The sequence below is a fragment of the Otolemur garnettii genome, unplaced genomic scaffold (genome assembly GCF_000181295.1).
Source record: "Otolemur garnettii isolate 467f Iridium unplaced genomic scaffold, OtoGar3 scaffold00012, whole genome shotgun sequence".
In the NCBI taxonomy this organism is placed as follows: domain Eukaryota; kingdom Metazoa; phylum Chordata; class Mammalia; order Primates; family Galagidae; genus Otolemur; species Otolemur garnettii.
Genome location: NW_003852407.1, coordinates 30181976 through 30199168, shown reverse-complemented (window position 1 = coordinate 30199168; position 17193 = coordinate 30181976). Strand labels below are relative to the sequence as shown.

At 38.5% G+C, this 17193-nt stretch overlaps 1 protein-coding gene and 1 pseudogene across 1 annotated transcript in view; one reads left to right on the top strand and one right to left on the bottom strand.

Moving 5' to 3' along the window:
* Positions 1-17193, top strand: part of THOC1 (THO complex 1) — a 59646-nt gene that overhangs the window by 9383 nt on the left and 33070 nt on the right. Inside the window, exons 7-10 of the mRNA XM_012802020.2 lie at positions 75-170; positions 8747-8829; positions 11656-11729; positions 16032-16140. Of these exons, the coding sequence (XP_012657474.1) occupies positions 75-170; positions 8747-8829; positions 11656-11729; positions 16032-16140 (362 nt within the window). The remainder of the gene's footprint in view (positions 1-74; positions 171-8746; positions 8830-11655; positions 11730-16031; positions 16141-17193) is intronic.
* LOC100963377 lies at positions 10789-11219 on the bottom strand (annotated as a pseudogene).

Here is a 17193-nt window from a genome sequence, read left to right as displayed (position 1 = left end):
AAGAAACTTAGATATGGTTGTAATAAACATAGAATGATCTTTTGTGTGTAACATTCATTTCCTTATATTGTTAGATCTCTTACGAAGATTATCTAAATCCCAGAATACAGTCTTCTGTGGACGAATTCAGCTCTTTTTGGCCAGGCTTTTCCCTCTATCTGAGAAATCAGGTAAGCTCTTCTACATTAAATAAATTCTCTGGAGGAAAATCTTAAAATCTGCTTAATATCTGTCTGTTGTAATGAGAAAAATGGTTTAAAGAAGTTGGAAGATTTAAAAAATTTATTTTTTACTTTGTTTTGCATACATATAGTTGATGCCAATTCTATTGTGCAATACATGTAATCCCAAAACCAAGCCATTGATTCTTTAAGTTCAAAACATTAATAATAACATGCAGTTAAGTCACACTGAAATATGTAGATCATGTCTATATTTCATTTTATAATATGTACCTTTTGTTATTTCCATTTTCTTCCTCAGTCATTACTGTTTAGCCATATTTACTTCCTTTCCTTCTCTTTTTTTTATAAATTTTTATTATGAAATAATACTCATATAGAAAAGGGCATAAAGCGAATGTGTCATGTAATTATGTATAACCACTGTCCCGCTTCAGAAATGGAACATGGCTAGTTATTCAGAGCTGCCCCCCTCCCTAGTCTGTTCAGATAAGCCATATTTTAACATCTCTTTGCTTTAATTTTTTTTCCTTAATATCAGACTAGTGTACCTCCTAACTTTGTATGTTATTTTGAGATTAAATGAATTAAAATACATGAAGAGTTCACAGTAGTGCCTGTATGTAGTAAGATCTGTAGTGTATGTTAGCAGTGGTTTTTATGTGCTTTTGTTGTTGTTCTATGTGCTGTTTTTTTCTTTCCTACTTGCTTTATGTGTTCAAGGTGAATATAGATTTACCACTTCTTGTATTTGTGACTTGCCACCTGTGATCGCTTTCCCCTTTAGACTTTAGTGCAGGTCTGTGTTTACCTGAAAAACTTTATTTCTCCTTTCTTCTTAGAGAATGGTTTTAGTAAACAGAAGATTCTAGATTGGCACTGGATTGCACTTCATGGGAAATAATCTTTTCTTTGTCTTCTATCTTCCATTGCTGTATAGTCAAGTCCTTTGTGAATCTCACTTTCTGAAGATACAATAATTTAAATTTCTTCTCTGCTCTTAAGATATTTTTTTCCTCTGCTTTTATTCAGTTTTACTATCACATACCTAAGCGTGAATTTTTTTTTATTCTGCTTGGGATTGAGGGCATTTTGAATGTATAGATTAGTGTCTTTCATTCAATTTGTAAAAATCTGTCCATTATCTCTTCTAATATTGCATATGCCTCTTTTTCTGAAACTTAAACATTCATTATATCTTCTCAATATATCCACTGACTCTTATTCTTTATATGCATATATACAGAGGATGCCAAAAAATGTGTACACAATTTAAGAAAGAGAAAAACTGTATTAAATTTTTAATACTCAAGTCACGTTTGACTTCGGTAATTACAAGAAGTACTTAACGTGACTTGTATTAATCTTTTGTTATCAGTACGTATTGAGTATTATAATTTTTTTTTTCTTTGAGTCTCACTCTGTTGCCCCAGGCTTGAGTGTTGTGATGTCACAGTTCTCAGCAACCATAAACTCCTGGGCTGAAGTGATCCCCTTTCTTCAGCCTCCCAAGAACCTTGGACTATAGGTGTGCACCACCACATTTGGCTAGTTTTTTCTCTTTTTAGTAGAGATGGTGTCTTGCTCTTGGTCAGCCTGATTTTAATCTCCTGAGCTCAGGCAACCCACCCACATTGGCCCCCCAGAGTGCTAGGATTATAGGCGTGAGCCACTGCACCTTGCCAAAGATTACAATTTTAATTCAATTCTTTCCGTTCTTAAAATGTGTATACATTATTTTGGCACTATTTTTCATCTATTAGTCTCCCTCCATCATATTCTGAATAATAATTGAGTTATTTTCTAGTTCACTACTTAAGCTGTGAATAATCTGAAAAAAGAATTCTTTTTTTTTTTTTGTAGAGACAGTCTCACTTTATCACCCATGGTAGAGTGCTGTGGTGTCACAGCTCACAGCAACCTCCAGCTCTTGGGCTTAGGCGATTCTCTTGCCTCAGCCTCTCGGGTAGCTGGGACTACAGGCACCCACCGCAATGCCTGGCTATTTTTTGTTGCAATTTGGCTGGGGCTAGGTCTGAACCTACCACCCTTGGTACATGGGGCCTGTGCCCTACTCACTGAGCCACAGGTGCTGCCTGATAAAAGAATTCTTAAATTCATTTCTTGTATTTTTCATTGTTGTATTATACCTTTATCTTCATGCTTTAGTTTCTTATTTCCAACTGATATTTGCGAGCTTGTTTGTTAGATTTTTAAACTTTGTTAGCATTTTATTTTGCTGTCTATAACTAATACTTGTAGTACCTTAAGTCTTTGTAGGTCTGTTTCTACAGTCTGTTTTGACTTTTTCTCACTTATGATGTCTTATCTTTTTGTGTGTCTAGTTTTCATTGGGTGCTGTATTTGAGAACATATTTGAGAAAATAATCTTGAGATCTAGTATAGATACCTTTCTCTAGATAGGGTTTTCATTGCTTCTGCCATGCATCTTCTAAAGGGCTCTGCTACCAGTCCAGGCCCTACATTAGTCCAGGCCAGTCGAAGGCCTATTGTTCCTGGATCATCCAGAAGACTCAGTGCTAGAGTACAGTTTAGTTTACTCCTGCCTGACAGTGTAGCCCTATAAGTTCCCAGCTTTGAAGGTGGCAGGTAGTGGAATTTATTAGTTTATTAGATTCCTTACTTTCCTTGGGCCCAGAGGTTTACTTTTATAACTCCAGGAAGCTACTAAAGGAGGGCCTTGACTTTAGGAACTGATTCCTTCTATTTGGCAGATGTCCTGTAGGCAAGAGTGTCTTGCTTGCTGATCATGCATTGTTTATTTTTCTTGCCCTCTGGATTTTTATCAGGTATTTCTCACCATCTCGTCAGCTCTTTACTGTTTTTAAGGAAATCATTTTTCTATTTCATTGCCTAAAACAGTGCTATGAACTTGGTGTATGCTCTGTAAATATTTGTAGAATTAATGTACTATATCTAAGTTTTTAGTTGTCCTTCATGGGTGAGTTAACCTGAATAATTTTTTAGCCTTCCATTACTAGAAATATTGCTTTTTTCCTTATCTTTCTTTTTTTTTTTATTTTTTGAGATAGAGTCTCACTTTCTTGCCCCTGGTAGAGTACAGTGGCATCATAGCTCACAGCAATCTCAAACTCTTGGGCTTAGTGATTCTCTTGCCTCAGCCTCCCAAGTAGCTGCAACTACAGGTGCTCACCGTGGACCCCAGATATTTTTTAGAGATAGAGTCTCCCTCTTGCTCAGGCTGGTCTCGAACTCATGAGCTCAAGCAGTCTACCCACCTCAGCCTCCCAGAGTGCTAGGATTAGAGGTGTGAGCCACTGCACCTAGCAAAGCTGTGCATATATATATTTTTTTCTTTTCTTTGTTTTTTTTGAGATAAAGTCTCACTTTGTCACCCTCAGTAGAGTACTGTGGCATCATAGCTCATAGCGACCTCAAACTCTTGGACTCAAGCAATTCTCTTGCCTCAGCCTCCTGAGTAGCTGGGACTACAGGTACCCACCACAGCGCCCAGCTATTTTTTGTTGCAGTTTGGCCAGGGGCCAGGTTCAAAACCTCCGCCCTTGGTATATGGGGCTGGCGCCCTACTCACTGAGCCACAGGCACCCCCCTTGAGTTAATTTTTTCATATGAGGTAGGGATTCAGTTTTATTTTTTGGTATGTAGATAATCAGTTGTCTAAGCACCATTTGTTGAAAGACTCTTCTTTCCCCCCACTGAATTATCATCTCACCTTCTTTATACCTTCAAAATATCAAGATTGTGCCCTCCCCTTCCCCACTTAAGAGCTTTGACATTAACTCTTCCCTCTTTCTGTAAATCTTTTGTTCATTATTGTCATATTATTGGCTTTTGCTGTTGCTCAGTTTAAATTTCCCTTCCTCAAAGAGGCTCTTTGAATACCTAATCCAGGCGTCCTCAAACTATAGCCCGTGGGCCACATGCAGCCCGCCTAGGACATTTATCCGGCCTGCCAGGTGCTTTTGCCACTGCTACCTGTCCTGCTTAGCAGCTGACTCTTCCCAGGGCCTACAGTCCGGCCCTCCAACGGTCTGAGGGACAGTGAACTGGCCCCCTATTTAAAAAGTTTGAGGACCTCTGATTCTAAACTCATTATTACGGCACGATTTCAAATCACTTGAAATCATGACACTATCTGGGGTTTTTTCCGTGTGTTTTTATTATTCATGTCTGTATTCTCTGTGCCTATAACAGTGCCGGGCACCTGTTACCATTTAAATATGTAATTAATACAGACCTGGTGTAGTGGCTCACACCTGTAATCCTAGCAATCTCAAAGGCTGAGACAGAAGGATTGCTTGAGGACAGAAGTTTGAGACCATCCTGAGCGAGAGTGAGACCCCATTTCTGCAAATAGAAAAATTAATTAGAAGTGGTGGCATGTTCCTACAGTCCTAGCTGATGGAATGGCTGAAGCAGGAGGATCACCTGAGCACAGGAGTTTGGTGCTACCATGAGCCAGACTCTTATCTCAAAAAATAAATAAATCTAAGGAATACAGCCTTATTTCAGAAAATTTGGAAAACAAAGAGAAAGAAACTTTTCTCTTTTTTAGAGACAGAGTTTTACTTTGTCGCCCTCGGTAGAGTGCTGTGGCATCACAGCTCCCAGCAACCTCCAGCTCTTGAACTTAGGCAATTCTCTTGCCTCACTTTCCTGAGTAGTCGGGACTACAGGTGCCCACCACAATGCCTGGCTGCTTTTTTTGTTGCAGTTTGGCCGGGGCCGAGTTCGAACCTGCCACCTTGGTATATGGGGCCAGTGCCCTACTAACTGAGCCACAGGTGCTGCCTGAAAAAGAAACTTTTCATAATCCCACCACCGTAACACAAGCTAGGTTGGCATTTTGGGGTATTTTCTTACAATAACTTTTCCCTTAACATTTAGTAGTTTCTTTACATCCACTAGGATGTAAAGGCCCTCAAAAAGCCATTTAATACGTATTAGTTTCCCCATTGAATGTAGCTACTCAGGAGACTGAGGCAAGTCACTTGGGGCCAGAAGTTTGAGGCTACAGTGAACTGGGATTATGCCTGAAACTAGCTGCTGCATTTCAGCCTGGGCAACATGGTGAGACCCTATCTCAAAACAACAGCAACAACAATAACAAAAAAGCTCCATAAAATAAACAAACAAAAAAATCTCAAGATGGATCATAGACCTAATTGTAAGAACTAAAACTCTTAGTACAACTGAATTTTTTAACTCTGAATGAAAATTATAGCATATGCTGTAATGAATAATAAAGAATGGTGGTATTTTAACTAATGTTTAATGGTCAGCCAGGATCATTCACTAGCTTAATGTCTTGATCTAGCATTTTCTTTTTAACTTTTTGCTTTGCAATAATTTTAGACTTGAGGAAGAGTTTCCAAAGATAATGCAAAGCAGTGTTTTTCAACTTTTTTTGTCTCATGGCACACTTGAACCTATAGTTAAAATTTCTGTGGCACACTTAAATTATGTTGATCAAAAAAAAGTTAAAAAAAGAATATATTTACTGTGCTTTGAACTTCTTTCAAAAATCATTTTATGTTTAAAAATTTTTGCAGCACACCTGAGATCCTCTCACAACCCACAGCCATGGCATACTGGTTGAAAATTGCTGGTATAAAGAGTACCTGAATACCCTTCACCTAATATTAAGATCTTGTAGGCTAGGCCTGGTGGCTCACGTCTATAATCCTAGCACTCTGGGAGGCCGAGGTGGGTGGATTGCCTGAGCTCATGAGTTCGAGACCAGCCTGAGCCAGAGCGAGACTTCGTCTCTAAAAAAACAGCTGGATGTTGTGGCAGGTGCCTGTAGTCCCAGTTACTAGGGAGGCTGAGGCAAGAGAATCACTTAAGCCCAAGAGTTTAAGGTGCTGTGAGCCGTGACTCCATGGCACTCCACCGAGGGCAACAAAGTAAGACTGTCACACACAAAAAGAAACATCTTGTATGACTGTGGGTTAGCTATCAAAAGTAAGAAGTCAACATTGGTACAGCATTCAGTGTCAATTACAGATACCATTTGGATTTTGCCAGTTTTATCACTGCTTTCCTTCTTCTGTTCTAGGATCTCGCATTGTGTTTAGTTGTCATATTGCCCTGAGTCTCCCCGGTCAGTGACGAGTCCTCAGTCTTTACCTATTTTTCATGACTTGATACTTTTAAATAGTGCTGGGTAGGTATTTTGTAGAATGTCCTTCCATTTGTGTTTGTTTCGTTTTTTGTTGTTGTTGTTTGTTTTGGTTTTGGTTTTCTTAGGTTTTTTTCCATGATTAAGGTGATAGAGTTTGGGGAAGAAGACCACGGAGGTGGTGGGCCCCTGTTAGGGTGTTGTTTCAACATGATGTTGAAAGTCTCATTACTGGGGATGTTGTCATTGATCACTTGAATATGGTGGTGTCTCCCATATTTCATTAACAAATATTTGGTTGAGGAGATACTTTGAGGCTATACAAATATTTTTATTCTCCTTAAACCTTTGCCTACTAATTTTAGCATTCACCCGTCAGTGGATTGTCTGCAGTGATTATTAAGGGTGTCCTGATGGTGATTGTCTCTCTTTCACATTCTTTCTACATTTATTAATTGGATTCTTCTGTAAGGAAGAGTTGTCTCTTCTCTCTCATTTACTTATTAATTCATTCGTCTATTTCCAGATAAATTTATGGGTATTTTAGTCTCTGAGCTATAATCCTTTAGTGTCATTGTTTACTGTGTTGCTCAAGTTTTTCCTGTTTTAGCCACTGGTAGCTGAAGAGGTTTTCCTAGTATGAGAAGACTGTCCATGCTTATTTTGTATTTGATCCATGGGCTACAGAATGGATGTTGTATTAACTGGCCTGATTAATGTCCTTGTACATCTTCATTAGTGCCTTTAACGTCATAAGCAGTAATAGATTGAAAGAAATCTTTTTCTGAGATCTCAACATTGGACTTAACATATTTAGTAAACCATGCTATAAACAGATGTGCTATCATCCAGTCATTGTTTTTTTCATTTCTAGAACACAAGCAAGTGGATTTAGCATAATTCTTAAGGGCTCTAGAATTTTCAGAATGGTATATGAGCATTGACTTCAACTTAGTCATCTGCTGAATTTAGTCCCTAAGGAGAAAGTCATCCTATTCTTTGAAGCCAATCCCTGACTTCTCTCTAACTATGAAAATCTTTCAGTAGAAGGCTGTTTCACTACATTGGAGATGTGTTTAATGTAGCCACCTTTATCAATGATCTTAGCTACATCTTCTGGATAACTTGCTATGCCATCTACATCAACACTTTGCTATTTTACCTCATATTTTTGTGTTATAGAGATGGTTTTTTTCCTTGGACCTCATGAACCAACCTCTTCTAACTTCTAATTTCTCTCCTACAGCTTTCTCATTTCTCTCAATGTTTATGGAATTGAAGAGAGTTAGGGCCTTACTCTGGGTTAGACTTTGGCATTAGGAAATATTGTAGCTGGTTTGGTCTCCTATCCAGACCACTTAAATTTTCTTTGTATTAGCAATGAGGCTGTTGTGCTTTCTTATCATTATTAGCTCTTTTAATTTCCTTCACGAACTTTTTTTTATAATTAGAACTTGGCGGTTTGGCATAAGAGGCCTGTTTTTTGGTCTGTGTGGGCTTTTAGAGTACCTTCCTCACTAAGCTTAATTATTTCTAGCTTTCAATTTAAAAGTGAGAGACTTGTGACTCTTCCTTTCACTTGAACTCTTAGAGGACATTGTGAGATTAGTAATTGGCCTAATTTCAGTATTGTCCCAGGGAATAGGGAAGCCTTAGAAGAGAGAGAAACAAAACAGCTGGTTGGTGGAATAGACAGAACACATACTACTGTAATTATGTTTGCTGTTTTATAGGGGCATGGTTCATGGAACCTCAAAATAATTATAATAATAGTGTCAAAGATCACTGGTTACCATAATAGATATAATACTAATAATGGAAGAGCTTGAGATATTGCACAAATTACCAAATTGTGACAGAGATACAAATTGAGCACATGGCTTTGGGAAAAATGGTGTGCTTCACATGGGGTTGCCACAAATCTCCAATTTTTAAAAAACATACAATGTGGCTCAGCGCCCATAGCTCAGTGAGTAGAGTGCTGGCCACATATACCAAGGCTGGCAGGTTCAAGCCCAGCCTGGGCCTACTAAACAACAGTGACAACTGTAACCAAAAAAATTGCCGGGCATTGTGGCGGGCACCTGTAGTCCCAGCTACTGAGGAGGCTGAGGCAAGAGAATCAATTGCTTAAGCCCAAGAGTGGTTGCTATGAGCCTATGACACTGCGGCACTCTACAGAGGGTGACATAGTGAGACTCTGTCTCAAAAAAAAAAAAAAAAAAATACAGTGTCTATAAAGTATAATAAAACATGATACTCTTGTACTAAGAAGTGAATTTTTGAATGGATTCGAAAATCGATTATGGTGTTAATTCTGACTAATCTTTTAATTATAAATTTAGCATTTTATGTATTTTGGTTATGACACAAAGTTATATTCATACACAAGTTTAAATGTCAGTGGATTTGCTTTGAAAATCTTTTTTTTCCCTCATAGGTCTTAACTTGCAGAGTCAGTTTAATCTGGAAAATGTCACTGTTTTCAATACCAATGAGCAGGAAAGCACACTGGGTCAAAAGGTGAGGCTGATATGAAATCTTCCCACAGGACACATTTATAAGTTTATTATTGAGAATAATAATACGAATGGGCCTTTAAGTCATCAACCATGTGAAAACCTTTATTTCCAGTTTATAGAAATACAGTAGAACCTCCATAGTTGGCCACCTCCCTACATTGACTACCTTCTTAAGTTCACCTAACTTTCTTTTTTTTTTTTTTTGAGACAGAGCCTCAAGCTCTCCCCCTGGGTAGCGTGCCGTGGCATTACAGCTCACAGCAACCTCCAACTCCTGGGCTCAAGCGAGTCTCCTGCCTCTGCCTCCCAAGTAGCTGGGACCACAGGCGCCCGCCACAACGCCCGGCTATTTTTTGGTTGCAGCCATCATTGTTGTTTGGCGGGTCCGGGCTGGGGATTCGAACCCGCCACCTTAGGTGTACGTGGCTGGCGCCTTAGCCGGTTGAGCTATAGGCGCCGAGCCAGTTCACCTAACTTTCAAAGTGGACACGTGTGTTTCAGTACAGTAAGCCGAGTTACTGATATTGACCAGTTATAGTCCCTTGGGTGGTCAGTTTACAGAGATTCAACTATAATATGTATTCTGTGTAAAACGTTCAAACGGTGTTTAGAATAGAAAATAAAGCTACCCCATAATCCAAGAGAAATTGTGGTAGTTTAGGGAGTAGCTGTACTTTTGTACAGTAAGGTATCTGTACTTTCTATTTTATTACTAGTAATCATAAGGTAGATTATAGAGTAGCTGTACTTTGTTTTAAATATCATTTAGATTTTTTACACAGAATACATTACTTCTACATGTCAATATTTCTGTAACTAGTCATAACATTCCCTGTCTAAGCATACTTTTTGTGTATATATACAAACGTATGTTGTTTTTTCCAAAAATTAGGTCATACAGTAATACTTTAACTGATGTATTTCTGCATCAGTACATTGACATTTGTCTCAGTTTCCTCATGGCTCATGATAACTCTTCAAGTGGATACATTACCGTCTCTGTCAGTGGACATTTGGATAGTTTGTAATAGTGAAAAACTGTTAACAGTGATACAGTGAATAGTATTACGTAATATCATTGCTAAATTATGCAAATGTCTCCTTAGGACAAATTCTGATAAGTAAAATTGGTAGGTGAAAATATATGCATATTTCAAATTTTGATAACTATTGCTCAGTAACTTCTTAAAAATATTGTACCTATTTACACTGCCACAAATAGCACATGGAGAATGCCCGCCCGTTTTCCCATAGCCTCACACCACATTGGGAATATTAATATTTTAAAATCTTTGCTTAATTGGGTGGTGCCTATGGCTCAGTGGGTAGGGCTCTGGCCACATACACAGAGGGTGGAGTGTTCAAACCTGGCCCCGGCCAAACTGCAACAGAAAAATAGCCAGGTGGTGGGTGTCTGTAGTCCCAGCTACTTGGGAAACTGAGGCAAGAGAATCGCCTAAGCCCAGGAGTTGGAGGTTGCTGTGAGCTGTCACACCACAGCACTCTACTGAGGGTAATAAAAGTGAGACTCTGTCTCTGAGGAACTTAATATATGTTGATTGGAATATATTTCTCTTCTGTTACTTGCTTGTTCATGTCATTTGTCCATTTTACTATGAATTCTCTTTTCTTAGAAAAAATTACATCTTTAAGGAAAATCCATAGCAAAACAGAGCAGTAAAGGTAGAAGATAGGGGAAAATGTATTCACCAACCTAGCTTCCTGCTTCAGAGGAAAATGATTTGGCCCTTACCTCATTTGCCTGTAATAATTGAAAAAAACTTGCCCCTAGCAGAACTGAGCCAAGAGCCCCATTTTCCAATCTCTTTTCTTCCTGGAAATTTGAGAAAGGTGGTATAGTTCTCAGGCTATCAAGATATAGAAGAAAGTATGGAGAAGGGAAGGATGTTATATCCCCTGTTCCAGTGCTTTCCCCATGCTTATGGAACTGTCCCAGCCCCTCCCTCAGTATCTGTTGATGCCAAAGACACAGACCCACCCCATGGAATTGGGCAGCTTGGTCAGCAGTACACTGAGCAGTGAGGCTGTGTTGATGAGGAAGTGAGCAGCAGCATACCTGGTGTAGAAGCTGGCCAGGAGGTAGAGCACAGTAGCTGAGATGCTGAGGGACTTGCGGAAAGAGATAAAGTGGAGCCCATAGTCCATCTGCTCCCAGTGTGTCAGTAGCTGAGCCTTTCCTTGGTCAGGGGTCTCAAAAGGTGTCCCTTTCACCGTATGTAGGAAGACATACATTGCCAAGTTATGGATGATGTTGGTCAGGGGTGACAACAGGAATGCTGAGTAGAACCACATACACCAAGATGATGTCAGCCAGCGAGATGCCTCAACTATTTGTCCCTTAGTGTTGGGGTTTACTTCACTGTGTGCCATCTACATTCACCCTGTTGCCAGCTTCAGAAGCCTGTCTGGCTGGTGGCCTGGCTCTAGCTTCCACATCTGTGGTCTCCAGGCAGTAGCTGCTCCTGAATTCTCTTTATTACTGTATGTATTTCCAAAACATTTGGCCACAGACCCTTTAGTCCCAGAGAGAATCTACTGCCCGTGTTTTGAGAAATACTGGTTTAAAACTTTCTGTTGTCGTCACAACTGTATTATGTCATTGTCATACAGCTCTTGAGTTCCTGGAACCCTGTCATGTAGAATTCCAGTTACCATAAAGATTAACCAGAGGTCTAGAAAATAGTCACCGTGACTAGACTTCTCTAGTAATGGTTGTCTAGGATTGTGTGAATGGTCTATTATTCTAGCATTTATCTTCTGCCTGATGATTGCTTCATGATAAGCTATACTTTTTTTTTCAATTTAGCACACTGAGGATAGAGAAGAAGGAATGGATGTAGAAGAAGGGGAAATGGGAGATGATGAAGCTCCAACAACGTGGTGAGTTTTCAGAGCTTATCCCTTAATGATTATCAAGTATCCTCTCTGGTATGAGGATATAGACAAGGAGGCAGGAAACATGCATATAGATTTCTTCTGTTTGTAACTTTCACATGTATTACTTAAAATAATAACTCCAAAAATTACTAATGGGCTATATCTGCTGGTTTCTAAATTACATGCAGATGGTTCATTGTTTACACAGCCCACCTTATGCCTATCCCAGCATTTGAAAAGCTAACCACAGACAACCTTAGAGGCTCCTCTTCATCCCTTCCATTAAATTCATGGACTCTGTGTGTGTGTACTGGGCTGACTTTTAATGAAGTAGGAGGGATAAAAAATCTCCTTTCCAGGCCGGGCGCAGTGACTCATGCCTGTAATCCTAGCACTCTGGAAGGTCATGGGGGGGCAGATTGCCTAAGCTCATAAGTTCAAGACCAGCCTAGCACTCTGGAAGATTGTGTGTGTGTGGGGGGGGGCATTGCCTAAGCTCACAAGTTCAAGACTAGCCAGAGCTAGAACAAGACCCTGTCTCTTAAAAAAAAAAAAAAAATTCGCCAGCTGCAGTGGCTCATGCCTGAAGTCCCAGCTACTCAGGAGGCTGAGTCAAGAGGATCCTTGAGTCTGAGGTTGCTGTGAGCTATGATGCCACAGCACTCTACCAGGGGTGACCAAAAAAAAAAAAAATACAACTCTCTTAGCCCTCCTTTCCTTCCCCCCCCTTCTCTCCTTGCTTGTTCTCTCTCACTTTCTCTCTCTCTCTTTTTTTTTTTTCCTGGAGACAGAGTCTTACTGCCTCCCAGGCTAGAGTACATACTCACTGTAACTTTGATCTCCTGAGTTCAAGTGATCCCCCTACCTCAGCGTCTGGAATATCATGTGCCACCACACTCTGCTCATTTTTTTAATTTTTTTGTAGAGACATCCTCTTGCTGCATTGCCCAGGCTGGTCTAGAACTCCTGGTCTCAAGCAGTCCTCCCACTTTGGCCTTCCAAAGTGTTGGGATTGTGGGTGTGAATGACCAAGCCCAGCCCCTCCTTACTCTTAATATTGTTTCTTATCCTCTATAGCCCTGTGCTTTCTGTCAAAATACAATGAGTCCTCACTTAACATTGTCTATAGGCTCTTGGAAACTGTAACTTTATATGAAATGACATCCGACACCACCAGTTTTACCATTGTCTGATTCAGCAGTCCTCAACCTGTGGACCCACAGGAACTGTATTAAAGGATTATGGCATTAGGAAGGTTAAATACCACTGTTTTGATAGAAACAGGAGTTAAGCTCCTACAGCTTATTTCTGATCACAAAAACATCACCAGACTTCTAAATAAAAACTAAAATACTAACATTAACCATTGAAATAAATGTGAGTTTGACATAACATTTTAAAAAGATTAATAAAAGCATGGCTGGGAACAGTAGTTCATGACTGTTATCCCAGTGTTTTGGGAGCCCAAGGAAGAGATCACTTGAGGCCAAGAGTCTAGACCAACCTGGGCATTATAGCAAAACCCTGTCTTTACAAAAAATTCAAAGAATTAACCAGATGTTGTAACATACATCTGAAGTCCTAGCTCCTCAGGAGGCTGAGGTGGGGATCATTTGAGCCTAGGAATTCGGGGGTACAATGAGCTGTGTTCATGTCATTGCACTCTAGACTAGGTGACAGAGTGAGACCCTGTCTCCCCCCCCCAAAAAAATATAAGATTAATAAAAACAATTACTTACCCAGTTATTTCACAAATACTCCCACCCTTACTCATTCTGGGACCTTTCAGACATTCAGATGTGCAGTTAATCCAACGTGTGCATCTTCGGATTTGGGAGGGAACTGGGGTCCCTGAGAAAACCCACACAGACATAAGCAGAACATACAGACCCCACATAGATGGTGGCCCCAGCCAGTAGTTGATTTTTTTCTTATCAACAAAAGAGATGATGTTGAAGGAAACCAGTTATTTGAAGACCTGCCATAATTTCTTTCTAATTAGAAGCAGTGAAGAAGAGAAGAGGGAAAGTATTACAGAAAAATTTCTGTCACCAGCAGGATTCCATGTGTCTGAAGCGATGAAAGTTATACTCATCATTCGTAACTGAAAGAATTTCCATTATTACTGTCAGATGAGGAGAGGATTACTATGACTAAATAGTGAAATGTATTCTTGACATCCCAGACTTCAAATTCAAACACACATTAGAATAAACATTAGAAGGCTTAACCCCATACTTCCTAGTCCTGTGACCTTGAACACATTACTTAACCTTCCTACAACTCAGTTTTAACATCTTGCAAATGTAGTGATGCTACCCTTCCCTCTACAGTTGTTGAGAGGATTAAATAAGATGATGATCAGAACAGGTTAAATAGTAAGGCACTTAATAGTTGTTATTACTATAGTTGTTTATGTTATTATATGTACCAGTAAATGTAAAGCACTTAGCACATTGTCTATTCAGTAACTATTATTATATAGCTATAGTTATTTTTCTGGAGACTTATTTGTTCATGTCCATTTTTTTTATAGTCTTGCCCAAGCAACATAAGGGCGAGTAGGTTCCAAGATAGAGGTCACCTGTAGAGTAAATAGTGCCCCCCCTCAAGACACTCTGCCCAATGCAGTTTTGCCTACTTAGACTTTGGGAAGCCTGTGTAGACAATTCAGCCCAAGAAGGAAAAGAGAGGAATAGCCTTATTGATTATAGGGGTAAACTAGTCCTAGCTGTAGGAAAATCACTTAAACAAGACCCAGCATTTATTTGCCTTTGTTGAAATCACTATTTTGCCGTGGAGGAAGAAGGCCTATAGGGAATTACGTTGTGAGCAGCTGTATCACCGGGTGGTCTCAGGCATTGTAATTTACAAAGCAGAATACTGTACCCACAATCTGAAGTCAATTTCAGACTTGGCTCAAACACATCAGTAAAAACTTTTGTATTAAAAAAATTCAATGTGTAAGGATCTATAAAATAGTTCAACATTTAAAAAATATATCAAGTTGTACATGGTATTCTAGTTAAAATAGTTAAAAGATATTCTATTTTAGATAGTAACTTTTGCTTCTAATTTGTTGTTATTTGCAAAAACAATGAATAGTTATACTTGCCTTATGTGAATAAATAAAAAATCCAAAAGTTTCCGTGGAATAGTGAAGAAGGAAGGCAAATTTCAGTGGATTAAAGAATGAATAGAAGGTAATTAAATGGTGATGGGTTGTAGACAACTTTGAAGAAGTTTTATTTAACCATGAAGGAAAAGCAAGCATCTACTGGAGGGTAATATAACTATTGAGGAAAAGAATTTTTTTTGTTTTAACAGATTTTTTCTTTTAGATTAATATAAGGGTACAAATGATTAGGTCACGTTGTTTGTGTTTGTTAGGTAAAGTCCAGGTTGTAATTGAGCCCTTCACCCAGGAGGTGTGCTATATACCCCTACATTGTACCCATTAGATGAGAGCACACCAAACCCCCTTCTTTCCCCCTTTGAATTTAATTGTGTTTTTCTATTGTGTGGGCATGTAGTTCATCTACTGGTTTCATATTAGTTTTGAGTACATTGGATACTTGCTTTTCCGTTCTTGTGATACTTAGGAGAATGTTCTCCGAATCCATCCAGGTAAATACAAAAGATGTAAAGTCTCCATCAAGTCTCCATCTCCCTTTATAGCTGAATAGTATTCCATGGTATATACATAACACCATAATTTTATCTATCCCTTCGTGTGTAGATGGGCACTTGAGTTGTTTCCACATCTTGGTAATTGTAAATTGAACTGTGATAAACATTATAGTGGAAATGTCCTTATGGTAAAATGATTTTTTTCCTTCTGGGTAGATATCTAGTAATAAGATTGCAGGATCAAATGGAAGGCCCACCTTTAGCCCTTTGGAAATTCTCCACACTTCTTAACAAAGAGGCTGTTTCAGTTTGTAACTCCCATCAACGGTGTGTAAGCATTCGCTTGTCTCCACACACCAGCATTTGCAGGAAGACTTGTTTGAAAATAGCAGTGTTTAATTCTGAATAACAATGTGTCCAAAACTCTGGAGCTCCATCAGAATAGATGAGGAAGATGTTTTGGAATCTTTGAGTTTCCTAAAATTGTTTATAGAAGTTTATGTCAATATTTATGATTGTACACTTCTCTGAGGAAAGACACCATAACTTTCATCAGCTTCTGAAAAGGTTTATGACTCAAGAAAAGTTAAGAACATTTAGATATTTGAAAAAGAATTCAAATAATGTATATATTATATTAAAATATTATATTTAATATAACATTTATTTTACTAGCTCCATTCCAATTGATTACAACCTATATCGAAAATTCTGGTCACTTCAGGATTACTTTAGGAACCCTGTGCAGTGCTATGAGAAGATTTCATGGAAAACTTTTCTCAAGGTGAGTTGGCAGTCACACTCTATCACAAGCCCAGTATTTTATAACTAACAGCATAGCTAAAATTTAAGTCATGTCCTTCATGCTTTACACTGTATAATTCTTCCTTATAACATTTTTACATTTATTTCATGATATATGGAAGCTAAATTATAAGTGAATATTTAAACCACTGATTTTGTGAAGTGGCTTAAAAGTGACTTGGAGATTTAAAAGTTAGTGATTACAGCCTTGAGTTTTTTGTTTATTTATTTATTTCTTTATGTTTGTTTGTTTGTTTGTTTTGCAGTTTTTGGCTGGGGCTAGGTTTGAACCCACCACCTCTGGCATATGGGGCCGGCGCCCTACTCCTTTGAGCCACAGGCACCACCCCCTACAGACTTGAATTTTTTTATACCTATAATAATACTTTTTAATATATATCATAAGTGTTGCTAATTTAAATTGATAATTTTTGTAGAATACATTCTACCTTTGCACAAAATTATGTTAACTATCCTGTTAAAATAGGGATCCTCAAACTTGAGCAAATCCAACCTGTTGCTTTATTGTTTACTAAAATACAAACATGACCATTCATTTAGCTGTAGCTGTTTTTGTGCTATTATGGCATACCTGAATAGTTGCAACTGAGACTGTATGGGACACAAAGCCTAAAATATCTATCATCTGGTCCTTTACAGAAAAAGTGCTCTCACTGCTATCTTAGAAGAATTCATTCTCTTTATTTTTTTGTCCTTTCCTGAAGTAGTCAAAATCTAAGATAAATAGGTAGCTCTTAAAGTAACATGGGTGCATATTCTGTGTTATTTTTAATAGTCTTTATTTTATATGCACTTTTTTGAGGGTGGGGGACACCATCCAATTTCAGATTAACTGTTTAGTGAGAAATCAGCTGAAATTATCTTCCTGCTGGACAGAATTTGGCAACATTGTTTTATTTGGTCACTATCTTTAAGAAATGTTTAAAAATTTTCACAGCTGGTTAAACTATAGATTCACTGGTAAATTTCTTTATGTTCTCAAAGCATTTCTTTTTCTACCTCTTACAATCAT